The sequence below is a fragment of the Bos taurus genome, chromosome 17 (assembly GCF_002263795.3).
Source record: "Bos taurus isolate L1 Dominette 01449 registration number 42190680 breed Hereford chromosome 17, ARS-UCD2.0, whole genome shotgun sequence".
NCBI lineage: Eukaryota > Metazoa > Chordata > Mammalia > Artiodactyla > Bovidae > Bos > Bos taurus.
Genome location: NC_037344.1, coordinates 64,019,092 through 64,039,039, shown reverse-complemented (window position 1 = coordinate 64,039,039; position 19,948 = coordinate 64,019,092). Strand labels below are relative to the sequence as shown.

General features: G+C 44.9%; 1 protein-coding gene across 1 annotated transcript in view; it reads right to left on the bottom strand.

Annotated features, from left to right (window-relative positions):
• The window catches only part of SVOP (SV2 related protein), a 73,035-nt gene extending 53,333 nt beyond the window's left edge, over nt 1–19,702 (bottom strand). Inside the window, 1 exon segment of the mRNA NM_001075441.1 lies at nt 19,483–19,702. Within this exon segment, the coding sequence (NP_001068909.1) occupies nt 19,483–19,517 (35 nt within the window). The 5' untranslated portion in view covers nt 19,518–19,702.
• Nucleotides 19,703–19,948: the final 246 nt, after the last annotated feature.

Below are 19,948 nucleotides of genomic sequence, written 5' to 3'. Positions count from 1 at the left end.
CATGAGTTTGAGTAAACTCCGGGAGTTGGTGATGGACAGGGAGGCCTGGCGTGCTGCAATTCATGGGGTTGCAAGGAGTCGGACACAACTGAGCGACTGAAGTGAACTGAATGTTAAGTAACAATTTGGCCACATAAGGATTGCTTTATGCTTACAAAAAGCTGCCCACACAGTATTTTTTTTTAATTTAAAGTGAATATCAAAATTTTAAAATTAGAAGAATTCACAAAGAAATCCAGATTCCTGATGTCTCTTTAAATAGAGTATCTGGCCATCTGGGACCCACATTCTAATAAGGGAGCAACATGGCTAGAGCAGAGCAGTGTGGCCCTTGTATATGGGCCACTCGACCGGCAGATGACCGACAGTCTCATCCTCTCCAAATGACTTCCAGTCCTTACGGTCTCTTGCCATTTTTCTTTACTCTTAACTCTGTGTTCCTCTCACTTGGCACTTTGTTCCCTTGCCCCCATAGGCATTTGAGTTTGAGACCCCATGGACTTCACTCTCAATACAATGCATTCCTTCACACTGTGCTGTTTCTTGTGACTCGGGGAAATGCCTTGATTTCTTTGAGCAGCAACTTATTTATTTGAGACCCAGGCAAAAACATAACAACCTGTCTCCTTCTAGCTTCCTTATCCCAAAACAAAACTCCTGCTTTCTGCCAGCCCTGTGATGGCTTGCAAGGTCACGGCAGTAACAGAAGAGATGAGTCCCTACCTTCCCAGGAGACAGCCATATGGAATGAGTGATGCCCATTCCTCCCTGGGTTTTGAAAAAAGAAGTCTGGGATGCCAAGGGCATGAAGGGCAGAGGGCTGATGAGGGCGTGCATGAGTGCTCAGTCACTCCATTGTCTCTGACTCTTTGCCACCCTATGGACACCCACCAGGCTCCCCTGTCCATAGGATTTCCCAGGCAAGAATACTGGAGTGGGTTGCCATTTCTTCTTCCAGGGGATTTTCCCAACCCAGGGATTGAACCTGCATCTCCTGCAACTCCTGCATAGGCTGGCGGATTCTTTACCACAGGAAGCCCGATGATGAGGGACTGGAGGGCAAATTTGGGCAACATTTTTAAAAGGTAAAAACGGATAAATTTCTACGTTAAAAAAAAATTGCTATCATCATTATCAATTAACTATTGCCTTATTCCTCACATTTCACCAAGAATAATTCTATGCTCTGGCATAGAAAGCGTAAGTCTCCAGATTCCAGAAGCCTGGGGGAACATTTCTTGCTTGTGAATTGGGAGAAAAGGCAGATGATACCACAGCATTTTGTAAATACCGGAAACACCATTCGATGGCGAGGTTGAACTGGGAAAGCTCCAGCTGTCAAGCTCGTCTTGGGCTGGAAATACGGGGCAGAGTACAGCGCGCACAGGGTCTGCAGGCAGAGCGGCTGGGACTGAACTTTGGAGCAATCATTCCACCACCAGCCGCCAGCTCCACCACGCTCCCCTCTCCACCAGGCCCCCCTCTCCGCCACGCCCCCCCAACCGCCCAGCAACTTCTGTGCCGCGTTCTAGATGTTGTTCTCCATGCACTCGCTCTGCACAGCAGCCCTGTTGTTCGTCGTTTAGTCGCTCAGTCATGTCTGCCTCTTTGCAACCCTACGGACTGTCGCCCACCAGGCTCCTCTGTCCGTGGGATCTCCAGGCAAGAATACTGGAGTGGGTAGCCATTTCCTTCTCCAGGGGATCTTCCCGACCCAGGGATCACACCCATGTCTCCTGCTTGGCAGGTGGATCCTTTACCACTTAGCCACCAGGGAAGCACAACAGCTCTATGAGGTTGGTATTTTTATAACCATTGTACAGACAAGAAAACGGAGGCCCCAGCAGTCATGGGATTTATCCATGGGCAGAGAGCTAAAAAGGCATGGAGCCAGGGATCATTCTTAGGTCTGTCGGGTCAAAACCTTGTGTTTCTGGCCAAAGACAGGATACCAGTCAAACCCTTCCACTCCTCCCCATCTACTCCATTCCTCCCCCACAAAATCTTTTATTTTGAAATATTTAAAGCAGATGAAAATAGATAGATAACAATGAGAGAACTATCTTTGCTTCTTCTCCAGCTTAAGGACTAGACCCTACTAGAAGGTTGAACTATATGAAATTGCCAACATTTGATTATAATTCATTTGAAGCCACCAGGTCTCTTTTCCAATCTCCATCTCTCAATACAGCTTGAAAGAACCGAGGCTTTAGCCTGGATGTCAGTGGTAAAGAATCTGCCTACCAATGCAGGAGACACGGGTTTGAGTCCTTGGTTGGGAAGATCCTCTGGAGAAGGAGAGGGCAACTCACTCCAGTATTCTTGCCTGGGAAATCCCATGGCAGGGGAGCCTGGCAGGCCACAGTCTAGTGGGTCACAAAGAGTCGGATACAACTTAGCAACTAAACAACAGCAGCTTTGCAGGGGGTGGTGCTGATGGAGACTATGGGGAAGCTCTGAAGCCAGTGCCTACAAACTGAGTCTCAAACAAGCCCCCAAGACCATCCTGATGTGTAGCATTTGCCAATATCTGTGGGGTAAATAACTCCCACCACGACCCGCGTTAAGCTCTCAACAGTTAAATAAAAGGCTCTGAGATTTCCTGAATATCTAACCATCAGATCTGCTCGCTAGAGCCACTCTGAGCAGCCTCCAGCATAACCACTGTAAGGTCCTCGAGTCACTGTCAGAAGCTACAACATGGATGAACCTTGAAACGTGATGCTGAGTGAAAGCAGCCAGACACAGAGAGTCACATATGCGTGATCCCATTTACGTGAAGCAACTTCAGAGAGACAGAAAGCAGATCAGCGGTTGCCAGGGGCTGGGGAAGGAGGGAGAGGGAGTGACTGTCTAATGGCACAGAATTCCCTTTTGGGGATGATGAAAGTGGTCTGGAATTAGACAGAAGGGAAGGTTGTGCAACATTGTGAACGTACGTCCATGATGACAGGAGCACTATTCACGACAGCCCAAAGGTGACAACACCCCAGTGTCCGTCAGCGGACAAGTGGGCTAGCAAAATACAGTCTATACACACAGTGGACTATTATTCAGCTTCAGAAAGGGAGGGAAGGGGGAACTCCCCAGCAGTCCAGTGGTTAGGACTCCTTGCTTCCACTGCAGGGGACATGGGTTCAATCCCTGGCTGGGGAACTAAAATCTGGCATGCTGTGCAGTGTGACCAAAATAAATAAATAAAAATTATTTATTTATAATTTATAAAAAATAACTAATAAAATTAAAATGGCTTTATAAAAAGAGGTGTATACTAGGGTGAAGATTCGATAAAATTAATCATTTTTTTTTAAAAAGGGAAAAGTGAAAGTATTTATCGCTCAGTTCTGTCCAGCTCTTTTGCAACCCCATGGACTGCAACCCACCAGGCTCCTCTGTCCATGGGACTTCCCAGGCAAGAATACTGGACTGGGTTGCCATTTCCTTCTCCAGGGGATCTTCCTGACTCAGGGATCGAACTCGTATCTTCTTCAGGAGATCATGCATTGGCAGGCAGGTTCTTTACCACTGAGCCACTTGGGAGGTCCAAAAAAAAAAAAAGGGAAGGGAAGGGGAAATTCCGTGGTTGCCTAGCGGTTAGGGCTCTGTGCTTTCATAGCTGAGGGCCTTCGATCCCTGGTCAGGGAACCAAGATCCCACAAGCTGTGCACCAAAAAAAAAAACAAAAAAAAAACAGGAACTGGAAAGAAAGGAAATTCTACACATTACATAACATGGATGAGACTTGAAGACATTATGCTAAGTGAGATATGCCAGTCACAAAAGACAAACACTGCATGACTCCACTTAGACACTTAGCGCAGTCAGACTCAGAGATGGAAAGCACAAGGGTGGCTCCCAGGGGCTAGAGAGGAAGACACAGGGACTTCGTGTTTAACAGGCACAGAGTTTCAGTTTGGGCAGATGAAAACTGTCCTGGAGATGGATGGTATTGATGGTTGCACAATGCAAAGGCACTTAATGCCACAGGCCTGTACTCTTAAAAATGGTTCAGTTCAGTTCAGTTCAGTCGCTCAGTTGTGTCCGACTCTGTGACCCCATGAATCGCAGCACGCCAGGCCTCCCTGTCCATCACCAACTCCCGGAGTTCACCCAGACTCACGTCCATCGAGTCTGATGCCATCCAGCCATCTCATCCTCTGTCGTCCCCTTCTCCTCCTGCCCCCAATCCCTCCCAGCATCACAGTCTTTTCCAATGAGTCAACTCTTCACAGGAGGTGGCCAAAGTACTGGAGTTTGAGCTTTAGCATCATTCCTTCCAAAGAAATCCCAGGGCTGATCTCCTTCAGAATGGACTGGTTGGATCTCCTTGCAGTCCAAGGGACTCTCAACAGTCTTCTCCAACACCACAGTTCAAAAGCATCAATTCTTTGGCGCTCAGCCTTCTTCACAGTCCAACTCTCACATCCATACATGACCACAGGAAAAACCATAGCCTTGACTAGACGAACCTTTGTTGGCAAAGTAATGTCTCTGCTTTTCAATATGCTATCTAGGTTGGTCATAACTTTCCTTCCAAGGGGTAAGCGTCTTTTAATTTCATGGCTGCAGTCACCATCTGCAGTGATTTTGGAGCCCCAAAAAATAAAGTCTGACGCTGTTTCCACTGTTTCCCCATCTATTTCCCATGAAGTGATGGGACCGGATGCCATGATCTTCGTTTTCTGAATGTTGAGCTTTAAGCCAACTTTTTCACTCTCCACTTTCACTTTCATCAAGAGGCTTTTGAGTTCCTCTTCACTTTCTGCCATAAGGGTGGTGTCATCTGCATATCTGAGGTTATTACAATGGTGAATTTTACCTTATTTTGCCATGCCCCTCTCTCCCCTAAACCCCCAATCCCTCAACCCTTAGCACCGTGGTGGATGTCACCTCTTAGTGAAATTTATCAGAGAAAGACAAACACTGTATATTATCATTTATATGTGGAATCTAAAAATGAAATATACTAGTGAATTTAACAAAAAAGAAACAGGACCTGTGGACATAGAGAACAAACTAGTGGGTACCAGTGGGAAGGGTGAAAGGGTTAGGGGCAAGATAGGGGTAGGGGATTAAGAGATATGAACTACTGTGTATAAAATAGATATATTGTGCAGTACAGGGAATACAGCCAATATTTTATAATAACATAGATGGAGCCTAATCTTTAGAAATTGTGAATCACTATGTTTTAAACCTGAAACCAACATAATATTGTAAATCAACTTTTTGTTGATCAGTCATCAAGTCGTGTCACTCTCTGCGACCTCATGGACTGCAGCATGCTAGGCCTCCCTGTCCTTCACCATCTCCCAGAATTTGCCCAAGTTCATGTCCATAGAATCAGTGATGCCATCCAACCATCTCATCCTCTGTTGTCCTCTTCTCCTTATATAAGTATTATATATAAATGTATAAGTATGTAATTATTTATATATGTATGTATTTACAAGTATTTACATATATAAATACAAAAATGCATGTGGATATACACATACAACTTTTTATACCTCAATAAAAATTTCATGTATATATCCACACAGTTTTGTATTTTAAATGTAAATGATTATAAATACATACATATATAAATATTATAGCTATAAACATAATTTTATGTCAGTATATAAATTAATCTTTGTAAATATAAATATGTATTTATATATAATATTATGCATGTGGATGCATATACTGCTACACAGATATTCTGTACATTGCAAGAAAAGCTGTAAATGAAATGAACTGGGTGCAGTGAGAGGCTGGGGGTGTGTGAGGTAGGGAGACATTTCAACTCTGTAACCCACTGAGGGGTGATGCAAAGTGGGTTCCAGGAAGGAAGCAACAAAGAGTAGGACTCTCGCTCCCCTGGAAGCAACCCCCCAACTCAAAACTACAAACAGTCCCCCGAGGCATTAATAGAAGACAGAATGTAGAGGATTACTAGGTGAAGGAAGGAAATGACCATTTACGTGCATTATCAATTCCTTTTCATGGGTGAAGGGAAGGTCCGTGGCTCGCCCTTGACTCTGAGGGTAACATTACAGAAAATGGCCATGTGGTCTGACACTCTCCCTGTCGTCACGCCTTCTCCTCTAGGACCACCCAGGGCTCTGTGCTTCCTTCTTTGAATAGTAGCTTCCACTGCAACCTTCTGGGAAGGTAAGCAGTGATATGGGCTCCCCAGGTGGCTCAGTGGTAAAGAATCCGCCTGCCAATGCAGGAGTCGCAGGAGATGCAGGTTCGATCTCTGGGTCAGGAAGATCCCCTGGAGAAGGAAATGGCAATCTGCCCAGTATTCTTGCCTGGAAAATCCCATGGACAGAGGAGCCTGGAGGGCTACAGTCCATGGGGTCGCAAAGAGTCGGACACGACTGAGCACCCATGCAAGCTGCGGTATCTTTCCAATTTTTTAGTGCTTTGAGCACCAGCTGGCCATGTGTCAGGCCCAGTGTTTGCACTTTGCATCATTAAATTATTTATTCCCACTTTCATTGTCCCCATTTTGCAGAGGAGGACACTCAAGCACAAGGGGCTGGGAGCTTGCCCAAGGTCACCCAGTAAGTGTCTAGGCTTTGGCGAAGCTGTCTGATTTCAGCATCCCCACTTCCAGCCTCTCTGTATTCTCTTCTGGTGCTAGCATCTCTTTGCAGCTTTGCTGCAAATAATATAAAACCAGAAATAATCACCAGGAGAAGAGTAATTAAATAGATGATGGAACAGCCACTAAAGAAAATGCTTTTTAAAAAGTGAAAAAACATTTTATTGGGACTTCCCTGTTGGTCCGGACTCTGCACTTCCACTTCAGGGAGTGCGGGTTCCATCCCTGGTCAGGGAACTAAGATCCTGGAGGCTGCATGGTGCGGCCAAAAAAAAAAAAAAAAGAGTTTTTGTTTTTTTTTTTAATTTGTGTTGATCTGTGTCACAATAGGTGAGAGTGGAAACAACTTAAGTGGCTATCAGTGGCTGAATGGATAAACAAACTGTGGTCTATCCATACGACCGAGTATTATTCAGTGTTAAAAAGGATGGAAATTCTGACCCATGTTACAACATGGATGTACTTTGAAGACACTGTGCTAAGTGAAATAAAACCAACACCAAAGGGCAATTACTGTACTAGTCCGCCTATCTAAATGGGCTTACAGTAGTCAAAGTCACAGAGAGAGAAAGTAGAACAGTGGTCACCAAGCTCTGGGGTTGGGGGGACAGAGGGGATTGGGGAGTTAGTGTTTAATGGGCAGAGTTTCAGTTGAGGAAGATGCGAAAATTCTGGAGATGGGTGGTAGTGAAGCTGACACAACACTGAATGTAGTTCATACCATTAACCGCACAATTGTTGAAATGGCAAATTTTATAGCGACTATTTTCACACAATAAACACACATAATGAACAGACCCACACACAAGTTGGTTGCAAGAACTCACAGGAAAAGACTGTTGGGGCTCATTTGTTTTTGGCCACACAGCTTGTGGGATCCTAGTTCCCAGACCAGGGATCAAATCCAGGGACGTGGCAGTGAAAGCCACTGGACTGCCAGGGAATTCCTGCCGGGGCTCACTATCAAATGTGCTGGACTACAGTCCCATGATCTATGTTCTTGGTACTAAGATTTAAGTATGGTCTCGAACCAGAGACCCAGCCTCCCCAGGGACCTGTTAGAAATGCTGAGTCTCAGGTCCTGACCGAGATCTACTAAATCAACATCTGCAGTGTAACCAGGTCCCCAGGGAATTCATGTACATGAATTCATGTGCATGTTCAAGTGTGCTCAAGAATATTTTTGCTTCTGCCATCGAACATTCTGGAAGGATACTTAAGAAGCCTGAGACTGGTTGGTTTTTGGGAAGGAGGACGGATGGGGATGGGGAGTTTTGAGGGAAAGAAATTTTACTTTTCATTTTGGATCCCTCTGTAATATGTAAATTTTTAAACCTGCACATCTATTAACTTAAATAATCAACATAAATCACAATAGCGACTATTCACAGAACGCTTGTCAATCTGTAACATTAGCTAAGCATGTTACAGACACGTTCATCTGTGAAGCGGGATGAAGACAGGCTTGCAGGAACGTCGTGAAGATAAACTGAGCTCGATGAACAGAAAACTGTGGAGGCTTTGTGTCAATATTGGCTTCCCTCCAACCCAGCTGCGTTCAGGTCACCTTTGTACCTTGAGCATGGAGGACACTGACCTTTGTGAAATTTGACTTTGAGAAATGGCTTAGCTCCCTGGCGCTTTAAGCCAGGATCTGTTCACATTCCTTCTCTGGCAATCCACTAGAAGCCAGGGCCCTTTATTTATTAAAACTTGTCTTAAGACGGATGTAAAGAGAGACCTCTGACATTAAATTACACTCAGAAAGCCAGACGACATTTTGAATCAGATGGGTTCCTAAAAGCAGTTATCAGTGACATGAGCCAAGATTTTCCAAGGGGAAAAAAAGCGTAATATGAAAGAAAAAGAAAATAGCAGTGGCATATGTTAACTATATGAGGGCTTTGAAACAAGCTGGCTCACAACTTCTTGGCATTTGTTGTGTATATATAGCATATAATTTACCAAAATAGCAGGGAACATTTGTTTTACATAATTTTTCTATTGAAAGAAGAGAAGAGCTTGAGGAAATAACTGTCAACCCAAAGATTTTGCTTGAACCATCATGTAATTCACCTCAGTACCTTAAATTAGGGTCTGAGACGCGATTAGGGTAAGGAAGTTTTTTTTTTTCTATTTTCATCTGAGCTTCTGGGTATTTATCCCCTGAGTTCACGAATCTATCAGACTGAAAAAAGAAGCTTGTGCCTAATTGTGATTATGACAGGGTAGCATTTCAAGTTGTGCCTAAAGATGGGGGCAGGGGGAGGTGCGATGTCATAGAAAGGAGTGCCCAACTCTGCAAACAGACTGATTTGGGTTTGAATTTCCTGTCCCCACTACTCGGCAGCTCTGAGGTTAGGTTACTTGACTTCTCTGGGTCTCAGTTTCCTGCTGGTAGAATGGAGATGGTGATTCCCATCTCACAGGGTTGCCATGGAGATTAAAGGAGTCAACAGAGAGCATCTCAAAAGAGTCTGGCAACCTTCCTCAGTATTTTATTTATTTGGTCATGCCACGCAGCGTGCGGCATCTTAGTTCCCTGACCAGGGATCGAACCTGTGCCCCCTACACTGGAAGAGCACAGTGTTAACCACTGGACCACCAAGGAAGTCCCTATTCTTCAGTATTTTAATAAGTGTTTATTGAGTGCTGACTGTGTGCTGAAGGGGGATGAAATAAACCTGCCCTCCTGAAATGGATTCCCTGTTGAGAAGATGGTTAATATACAAGTAAACAAGAAATCATTATACGTTTGCAAATGAATGAATCTTGAGAGGGAAACAAATAGGGTGCCAAGATAAAGAACAATTGGAGGGAAGCGTAGTCGGATAGACTTGCCTGAGGTCTGGGGACCAGGAGAGTCCCACAGAGATGGGGGAGGACAAAGACCCAGGGAGTAGGACCAAGGAGTAGAGGTTGGAGAGACAGGCTGAATTATACAGAGACCACAGGGTTTTCCATGTTCTCCTGAGATCAATGGGATGCCCCTGAAAGGTTTACAAGTAGGGTGAGATGGGGGAAGGTGATCAGAGTTGATTTTGAGATCATTCAGGCATATTTTGCTATAAGAGGATGAACAGATTGTGGGCAGTGTTTTAAAATACTGGAGAAGGAAATGGCAACCCACTCCAGTATTCTTGCCTGGAAAATCCCATTGAGTCAAACTTACATTTATTTATTTTTTGACCGTGCGGCACGTGGGCTCTTAGCTCCCCAACCAGGGAATGAATCCGAGACCCTGCATTGGATGGGCACAATCTTAACCACTGGACTGCCAGGGAAGTTCCTAAAATATTGGTTTTATTATCATTTAGGTGTGGCAAACAGATCAGGAGATGACTGCCAACTGAAGACTTTAGACTCTGTTATACTCACAGATTCCAAGAAGAGGGGGCATGCCACATTTGGAGGGGGCGGGTAGCCAAATGGGGAAACACTGGGATCAGTAAGGAGGAAAGTGAAAGTGAAAGCCGCTCGGTCGTTTCCAACTCTTTGTGACCCCATGGACTATACAGTCCATGGAATTCTCCAGGCCAGAATACTAGAGTGGGTAGCCATTCCCTCCTCCAGTCGATCTTCCCAATCCAGTGATTAAACCCAGGTCTCCCACGATACAGGTGGATTCTTTACCAGCTGAGACACTAGGGAAGCCCAAGAATACTGGAGCAGGTAGCCTATCCCTTCTCCAGCAGATCTTCCCGACCCAGGAGTCAAACTGGGGAGGCAAGGGTGAGGATCAAATCTGGGGCAGAGTCTTTACTGTGGTTTCCACAGGAAGGAACAGGTGAGGCAGGGCAAGCAGGTTGAGAATCAGCTAGTTTGAGTCATTTCTCCAGGCTCTGAGCATAGGGACTGTCTCCAGTTGTCTGGTATTTGGCCCTGGTGCGATTAGTGCAGGTGGACAGTGGCTTTGGATTGGTTGGTTTGCACACGAAAGGTCCACTGGCAGGCGACTTATTTACTACTTAACCCTGGGAGGGCAGAGACCTCCAGAATCTGCAAGGCCCTAAAAGGTCAAAACATCAGAAAACAGAAAATAAAAAGTATGATTAATGCACAAAGATTAACACATGACAAGCATGCAGTGAGGACATTCTGTGTCAGGCCACATTCTTGTCCCCATGGAGTTTACAGTCTTTTACCAAAAGTATCCTGAAGCTGCAGGAAGGGGCACAAGCCACAGTCCCTACATGACTAATATGAGAAAAGTGAGGTGTAAAGAGAGGTCTGAAGATGCTCTGGAAATAGAGTGACTGAAAAATGTCTTGTCTAAACTAAAGCACTGGAGAAGGCAATGGCACCCTTGCCTGGAAAATCCCATGGACAGAGGAGCCTGGTAGGCTGCAGTCCATGGGGTCGCTAAGAGTCAGACACGACTGAGCGACTTCCCTTTCACTTTTCACTTTCACGCATTGGAGAAGGAAATGGCAACCCACTCCAGTGTTCTTGCCTGGAGAATCCCAGGGACAGGGGAGCCTGGCGGGCTGCCATCTATGGGGTCGCACAGAGTCGAACACGACTGAAGTGACTTAGCAGCAGCAGCAGCAGCAAACTAAAGTGCTTTAGAGAAGCGGTTCTCAATGGGGTGACACTGGCAATGTCTGGAGATAGTTTTGATTGTCACATCTTGGAGGGGGGAGCGAATATGATGAAACAAGGCTATGTCTGATCTTTCCATGGGGACTCAGTGCTTTAGCTGCTAAAGCTTAATAATGGTGGCCCCTGCAGTCAAGGAGAACGATTAAGCTGATGAACAGGTTTTTCTGATTTTTTTAATGCATACAGTTTTTACTTAATCTTGTGGCCTGATCTCCCCTAAAATCCAGTATCGGATGGAATCGAGGCAATGTCCCGTGAACTTGGGATCCATCAGACCCCTGGTGTGTGAAGCTCTCATACAACTAAGTGAAGACAGACACTAAGCAATAAACAAGCAAATTTTATGGTATGTTGGAAGGTAATGTGTGATTTAAAAAAAGGAAAAGCAGGGATTTCCCTGACAGTCCAGTGGTTGGGACTACGTCTTCCAATGCAGGGGGTGCAAGTTTGACCCGTGGTCAGGGAGCAAAGATCCCATATTGCCTCACGGTCAAAAAAACAAAACCTAAAACAGACCCAATACTGTTAACAAATTCAGTAAAGACTTTAAAAATGGTCCACATTAAAAAAAAAATCTTAAAAAGGAAAAGCTGAAGATGGTATTGGAGGATGGGGGAAGAGGGCTATGATTTTTTTCAACTACAGTAAAATACACATAAGATAACATTTGTCATTTTAAGCATTTTTAAAGGGTACAGTTCAGTGGGCATTAAGTATATTCACAATATTGCACAATCATTATCACTGTTCATCCACAGAACTCTTTTCATCTTGTAAAAACGGACAGTGTACACAGATCCCCCTTCTCCCCTTCCCCAGCCTCTGGCAACTACCATTCTACTTTATGTCTCTATGAATTTGATTGCTTTAGAAACCTCACAGACTGGAATCATACAGTAGCTGTCCTTTGGCAACTGGCTTATTTCACATAGCGTAATGTCTTCAAGGTTTATCTGTGTTGTAGCATGTTTCAGGAGTCCCTTCCTTTCTGAAAGCTACATAATATTCCATCATATGGATAGACCACATTTGTTTATCTACTCATCATGAAGGGGACTTAGGTGTCTTTCATCTTTTGGCTATTGCGAATAATGCTGCTATGAACATGGCTTTACAAATATCTCTTCAGTATTCTGCTTTCAACTCTTTTGTGGGTATATACCCAGAAGTGAAATTGCTGGGTCCTATGGTAATTCTTCATTTTTTGAGGAGCCTCCATACTGTGTTCTGTGGAGGCTGCCCCATTTTTCATTCTCTCCAATAGTCAGTGTATAAGAATTCCATTTTCTCCATATCCTCAGCAAGACTTGTTGTTTTTATTTATTTTTGATAGTAGCCATCCAAGAAGCCGGTGTGCTGCAGTTTGTGGGGTTGCAAAGAGTCGGACACAACTGAGCAACTGAACACCAACAAAAATCCTAATGGCAGTAAGAGAGGGCTACAGATTTTAAGGAGGTGATGAGGGTAGGCTTGGGTGAGATGGTGGCATTTGAGATCTGAGTAAAGCAGATACCTAGGAGAAGAGCTTTCTGGGTAGAGAGAACAGTGGGTGCTGGAGCAGGAACCCACCTGGTGTGTTTAAGGAGCAACAAGGGGACCATGGGCTTCCCTGGTAGCTCAGATAGTAAAGAATCTGTCTGCAATTTAGGAGACCAGGGTTCCACCCCCCGGGTCGAGAAGATTCCCTGGAAAAGAGAATGGCAACCCACCCCAGTATTCTTGCCTGGATAATTCCATGGACAGAGGAGCCTGGCAGGCTACATTCTATGGGGTTGCAAAGAATCAGACACAACTGAGCAACTAACACACACACACACACACACGCACACACCCAGGAACCAGAATGGCTGCATGAGGGGGTGAAAGAGTAGAGAAGACAAGGTGAAACGGGAGCCCTAGGAGGGTTTTGGAACAGAAGAGGCTTGTGAGTTGACTTCTAAAGAATCCCTCTGGGTACTTTCCCTGGTGGTCCAGTGGCTAAGACTTCACGCTCCCAAGGCAGAGGGGCCCCTGAGTTCAATCCCTGGTCAGGGAACTAGACCCCATATGCTGCAACTAAAGATCGTGCATGCCGCAACTAAGACCCAGCACAGCCAAATAAATAAATAATATTTTTTTAAAAGAATACATTTGGTTGCTGTGTTGAGAATGTGCTGCAGGGAGACAAGGGCAGGACCGGGAAGACCAGCAAGATAACCCCTGGAATCCACCCAAGGTCAGAGATGACGGGAACTTGAATCAAGGGGTAGCAGTGGAGCTGGAGAGAAGTGGTAGGAGTTTCAGTTCAGTTCAGTTCAGTCGCTCAGTCGTGTCCGACTCTTCTGGACCCCATGAATTGCAGCACGCCAGGCCTCCCTGTCCATCACCAACTCCCAGAGTTCACTCAGAATCACGTCCATCGAGTCAGTGATGCCAGCCAGCCATCTCATCCTCTGTCGTCCCCTTCTCCTCCTGCCCCCAGTCCCTCCCAGCATCAGAGTCTTTTCCAATGAGTCAACTCTTCTCATGAGGTGGCCAAAGTACTGGAGTTTCAGCCTCAGCATCAGTCCTTCCAATGAACACCCAGGGCTGATCTCCTTCAGAATGGACTGGTTGGATCTCCTTGCAGTCTAAGGGACTCTCAAGAGTCTTCTCCAACACTACAGTTCAAAAGCATCAATTCTTCAGTGCTCAGCCTTCTTCACAGTCCAACTCTCACATCCATACATGACCACTGGAAAAACCATAGCCTTGACTAGATGGACCTTTGTTGGTAAAGTAATGTCTCTGCTTTTGAATATACTATCTAGGTTGGTCATAACTTTTCTTCCAAGGAGTAAGCGTCTTTTAATTTCATGGCTGCAGTCACCATCTGCAGTGATTTTGGAGCCCAAAAAAATAAAGTCTGACACTGTTTCCACTGTTTCCCCATCTATTTCCCATGAAGTGATGGGACCAGATGCCATGATCTACGTTTTCTGATTGTTGAGCTTTAAGCCAACTTTTTCACTCTCTACTTTCACTTTCATCAAGAGGCTTTTGAGTTCTTCTTCACTGTCTGCCATAAGGGTGTGTAATCTGCATATCTGAGGTTATTGATATTTCTCCTGGCAATCTTGACTCCAGCTTGTGCTTCTTCCAGCCCAGCGTTTCTCATGATGTACTCTGCATGTAAGTTAAATAAGCAAGGTGACAATATACAGCCTTGACGTACTCCTTTTCCTATTTGGAACCAGTCTGTTGTTCCATGTCCAGTTCTAACTGTTGCTTCCTGACCTGCATACAGGTTTCTCAAGAGGCAAGTCAGGTGGTCTGGTATTCCCGTCTCTTTCAGAATTTTCCACAGTTTATTGTGATCGACACAGTCAAAGGCTTTGGCATAGTCAATAAAGCAGAAATAGATGTTTAGATGGAGCTTAAAGGCAGGACCAAGAGAATTTCCTGACGGATTTCCTCAGTGAAATCTGAGGGAAGGAGGAGTCAAAATGGACTCCAAATGGGGTGGATGGAGTCACCGTCAACTGGGAGAGGCTGAAAGAGGAGCGGAGTGCAGGAGGGATCAGACTTCAAGTTCGGACGTGTGCTTCCGTTAGCTTTCATCAGGACATTTCAGGATTCTGAAAAGGAGACTGTGGCTTCCAGGTGCTTTGCTACTTGAACAAGCTGGAGGATGAGGGGGAAATGTCCAGAGTGAAAGAAGACAAATAACGCTGGTACCAACCGGTGGAGCCCTTACGTGGAGCCGGGCACTGTGCTGGGGCTTCCCAGTGGTGACTTGCCTGACCCTGACAACCGCCCCGCCATGCAGATATCGCTATTACCCCAGCGTTACAGATGAGCACCCAACCGTGGGGAGATGAAGTCACTAGGCCAGGGTCACCCAGATGGGAAGTGGCAGAGCCAGAGTTTGAACCCAGATCTGCCTGACTCAGAGCCCGCACTTATACCCCAGAAGCCCCAGAGGAGTCAGAAGATTCATTGAGCTGATGGACTTAAGCTCAATCTTTATTTTTTTAATATTTATTTTTATGTTATTTATTGAGCTGTTCCAGGTCTTAGTTGCAGCATGCGGCATCTTGACTTGCAGCATGCAAACTCCTAGTTGTGGCATGTGGGATCTAGTTCCCTGACCAGGGATCAAACCTAGGCCCCCTAGGTTTGGGAGCTTAGAGTCTTATCCACTGGACCACCAGGGAAGTCCCTAAGCTCGATCTTAAAAGACAGGGTTAGTAAGAAAGGAGAGAGTGGATCGAGCAAACACAAGATAAATGTCCAATTTCTTGTCCTTACTACAGGGTCCGGTGTGGCCTGGTCCCTGCCATCCTCTGCAGCCTTCCCTCTAGTCACTTGCTCGACTCCACTGGCCTGATTTTGAGCTCTTCCCCTCATGCAGTTCCCACTATTGGAAATCTCCGTCCTATCTCTTCTCCTGGCTGAATTCTACACGTCTGGGGGTTCAACTCCAATGTCACTTCCTCCAAGAAGCCTTCTCTGATCTGCCTCTCTGCCATCTAGAACTAGACTTGTCGCATCTTCTACATTTGTGGAGAAAAGGGAACCCTCCTGTGCTGCTGGCAGGAATATAAACTGGTGCAGCCACTATGGAGAACAGTATGGAGTTTCCTTAGAAAACTAAAAATAGAGTTACCATATGATCCAGCAATCCCACTCTTGGGCATATATTCAGAGAAAACCATAATTCAAAAAGATAGATGCACCCCAGTGTTCATAGCAGCACTATTTATAACAGCCAAGAAGACATGGAAACAATTTAAGTGTCTGTCCATCGACAGATGAATGGATAAAGGAGATGTGGGGTATACACACAAGACAGAATACTACTCAGGCATTAAAAAAGAAGGAAATAATGCTAATTGCATTTGCAGCAAGGTGGATTATCATACTAGAGATGATCATACTAACTGAAGTAAGTAGCCCTTAGACAATTCTCATAATTATTGTGAAACTGTGTGTTCAATATTTGCTTCTCCCATCAGACCAGTGCTGTCCAATAGAACCTTCTGCAGTTCCAAAAGTGCTCTGGGCCCAGGCTGTCACAATGGGGCTAAAGCAGCCGTGAACCACATGCAGCTACTGGGCATTTGAAATGCAACCAATGCAATGAAGGAACTGATTTTTCAAACATGACCTATTTTACCTACAAATCATATTTTATAATGTGTGTGCACGTGTCACTTCAGTCGTGTCCGACTCTTCGCGCCTCTATGGCCTGTAGCCCTCCAGGCTCCTCTGTCCATGGGATTCTCTAGGCAAGAATACTGGAGTGGGCTGCCATGCCCTTCTCCAGGGGATCTTTCTGACGCAGGGGTTGAACCCTTGTCTCTTGTGTCTCCTGCACTGGTAGGTGGGTTCTTTACCATTAGCCTGGGAAGCCCACTGTGTATTATACATGGACATTATTTCATATACCAACTACATAATTTAAGTTTAAATAGCCACATGTGGCTAGTGGCTACTGTATTGGACACTGAAGCTCTAGCTGCGAGCTCCTCGAGGGCAAAGACCATATATCTTATTTGGTTATAGAATTCCCCGATCTAGGATGATGCTCAGGAAAACTGTTAATGAATGAATGAATCAATGAATGGATGAACCAATCAATCAATGTAGTCTGCATAATTTGTTTTCATGAAAATCATCCTAGAAAGGGGAGATGCAGGAAAATCTGACTTGCACAAGACCTCACAATAAGGCCAAACTAGATACAAAATCCAGCCTTCTGAATCTCCTGTACGTAGTGCTGTGCCTGAGTGGACAGCAGCTGACAGGTGGAGGTTGTCTGTGGTCTCACATGAGCCATCGTGGAGCTGTTCACGAAGGTACCTCCAAGTCCTGGGAAGGACTGTTTCTTAGACATCCTCACCCCCTTCCCCCTCCCCTGACCCTGTAAACAACTTAGTGGCTTGTAATCTATTAACACTTGGCTTCCCGCGAGACTGAGCCTGTTCCAAGGTCCACTCTTGCCAATCCTCTACAAGGCACTCTGATTTTTAAAAACCCCATATTTCTCTCAGGCAGTCTGTTGCCGGCAGTCTGTGAATAATATACACAGGGTGTGGTTTAAAAAACACCTATGTCGTGATGTGAAATCCACTCAGATTTACACAGCCGTTCCTTTTTTTTTTTTTTTTAAATAGACAAATGTTAACATGTTTCCGGGATAATTTTGACCTCGTTCAAATGTAATTTGGGGGTTGCGGATTACATTCTGGGGGAATCCAGCAGAAAGAGTTATACGGATTTTGTTTTTACAAACTTTTTTTTAGACATCTTCATAATCATAATTTTATAAATTATTTTTCAGATGTTCATATGTATTGATGTCTCTATCTGCCAGGCATTTGGCACACATGACCTCACATGATCTTCCCAATAAGCCTTTGAATCAAGTACTATTATGATTCCCATTTTATGGCTAAGGAAATTGAGTTTCAGAAAGGTTAAGTCACTTGTGCAAAGTCACACAGCCAGGAAGTGGCACAGTAGGGATTTGAAGCCTAGTCTGTCTTATTCAAGAGCCAATGCTCTTAGCTAGCACTCAATGGGGCCTCTCTAATAGATATTACATGTATTTATGTGTGTAAAAATCAGGAAAATAATCAAGAAACTTAACACTGGGGCTTGGGAAGAGAGAGACTTATTCTTGTGCTTCTTTTTGGACTTTATTCTATGTATATACTATTATTAGTATAAAAACTAAATTAATTTAAGCTTAAGTAAAATCCTCTTACTAGGGTTTACTTTTTTCTAATGAAGGAAGGACTTGTCACTCCAGTGTATGTCTATCTATTAGTAGATTAAATATACATGAATCTTTGAGTAATTTGCAAAGTTCACATGCCCTGACAGCATTTGAAAATTTAGTAAAACTGCAGTTCCAACATGTATCCTTATCCTGAATTCCAAATTTCATATTTTAGTTTCTGGATTATTTTTTTATTTTGGGGTAATAGGTTGGCTTTTAAACATATTTATTTTCAATGAAAATAAATGTTTTCCTTGAGAGATCTACACTCAGGTACATACATTTTTATGGATTCATAGATCGACTTTGGATATTATAACTGGGCATCTTTCAGCATTTGTGAAATAATGCCGTGTTACATAAGACAGGCCATTTGCAGATCAATTAATAAAAGCGTAAAAGTAAACATTTCATTAATTAAAATTTTTAATGCAAATTAATTTTACACTGAATGAGAAGTAGACATCTCAATACCCTTCAGTACTCAGAGCCTCAGAGAGCTGTAGCAGTCACACTAAAAGTCACTTGGGAGAATTCCTCAGTGGTTTAGAGAGAGAGAGAGAGAGAGAGAGAGAGAGAATTTTAAGTCAAGAAAATATACATACTAACAATAATGTATCCTTTCAACAATTCCAAAGGAGTGTCTGCTTTTACCATCCAAGTGACCAATGCTTCTAAAAATTAAAACAAAAACCCCATTAATGTTCTTTTTGTTGCTGCATCTCCTACTCTTGGAATTTGCTTAACAAATCGCCATCAGCTTGAGGTTGGAGAATTTTGAATGCCCCTTTATGAGCCCTTTCCATTGCTTGACCGTATTTCCCCAAGATTTTCAGAGCCAATTTGGAATCGTTAAAAAATTCCAGTCCTCTAAGCAGTGTATTCCTGAGTTCCCAAGGATAGCCGCTGACAGTGAGCCTCACTTAGCTAGCTGTTATAAAAACCTTTCATTCAGAAGAAGGCAAGAGGTTTCAGCAAAGATACACAGCCCTCTCATTCACACACTTCATAAACATCGGGGACTTCGCTGAAGCCTCCTCTCTAGGAAGGAATCCCAGCTTTTCAGAAACCGGCTTGCAACATCAGTTATCATTCCCTTCTAAAAGACCTTGCAGGAAAATTCGGAATTTCACAGCATAGGAGAAGGGCTGGAAAGGACCCATGTCATTGCACGGACTCATAAATTCACTCCACATTTCCAAACAGCAGCTAATGCTTTCTTAAAACACAGACCCTCCCAATCCCTTTAGGAGGAAGAGCAATTCCAGGGGGAAATATTACACGCTTAGGTCCCCGTTTAGATTCTGACGGATCTGAAAAAAAAAAAAAAAAAAAAACCGGACTGAGTCAGAGATAACAGAGGCTGAGCCGATGGGGTTGGGAAAATGGCTTGTCTCCTCCAGGCCTGAGTCTCTCTCCCTAACCGTTCCCTTTAAATTCAGGAAGGCATGCCGAGATGCTCCCCTGCAGGTTTTCTCTCTCTCTTTTTTTTTTAAAAAGAAAAGCCTGTCTGCCTCTGACTCGCCCCCAAGATACTCACGGCAGCTGCCTGAGCTGGAATAAGTCCTCCTCCATGTCCGCGCTGCGCCAGGACGAGCCCTGTTCATGGCCCTTACATGGTGGTGGTGGATGACGAGCGCGCGCTCGGGGGCTTCAGCGTTAGGATGCCGGACCCGCGCGGCTGCCTCCCTCGGTGGCAGCTGTTCAGGGGAGGGAGCCGCCAGGGACCAGCCCACGAGACAAAGCCGCCGCCGCCAGGAGACCGCGGCGAGAGTGGGCGGAGAGGAGGCGGCGGAGGGCAGAGAGAGATGCGCGGGGAGAGGGGGCGGGGAGAGCCCTTCTGGTTAGCGAAATTTACAGGCTCTCTGGGGCTGGTGGTGATGCTCTGGGGTGCCGACAGGGCGCCCGCCAGCCTGTGAAATGGCCGTTTGGGTACCAATGAGGGCTCTTAGGTTGACGATGCCTCTCTGAAGGTTTGTTGTGTATAGGGATTCATTTAAGGTTGC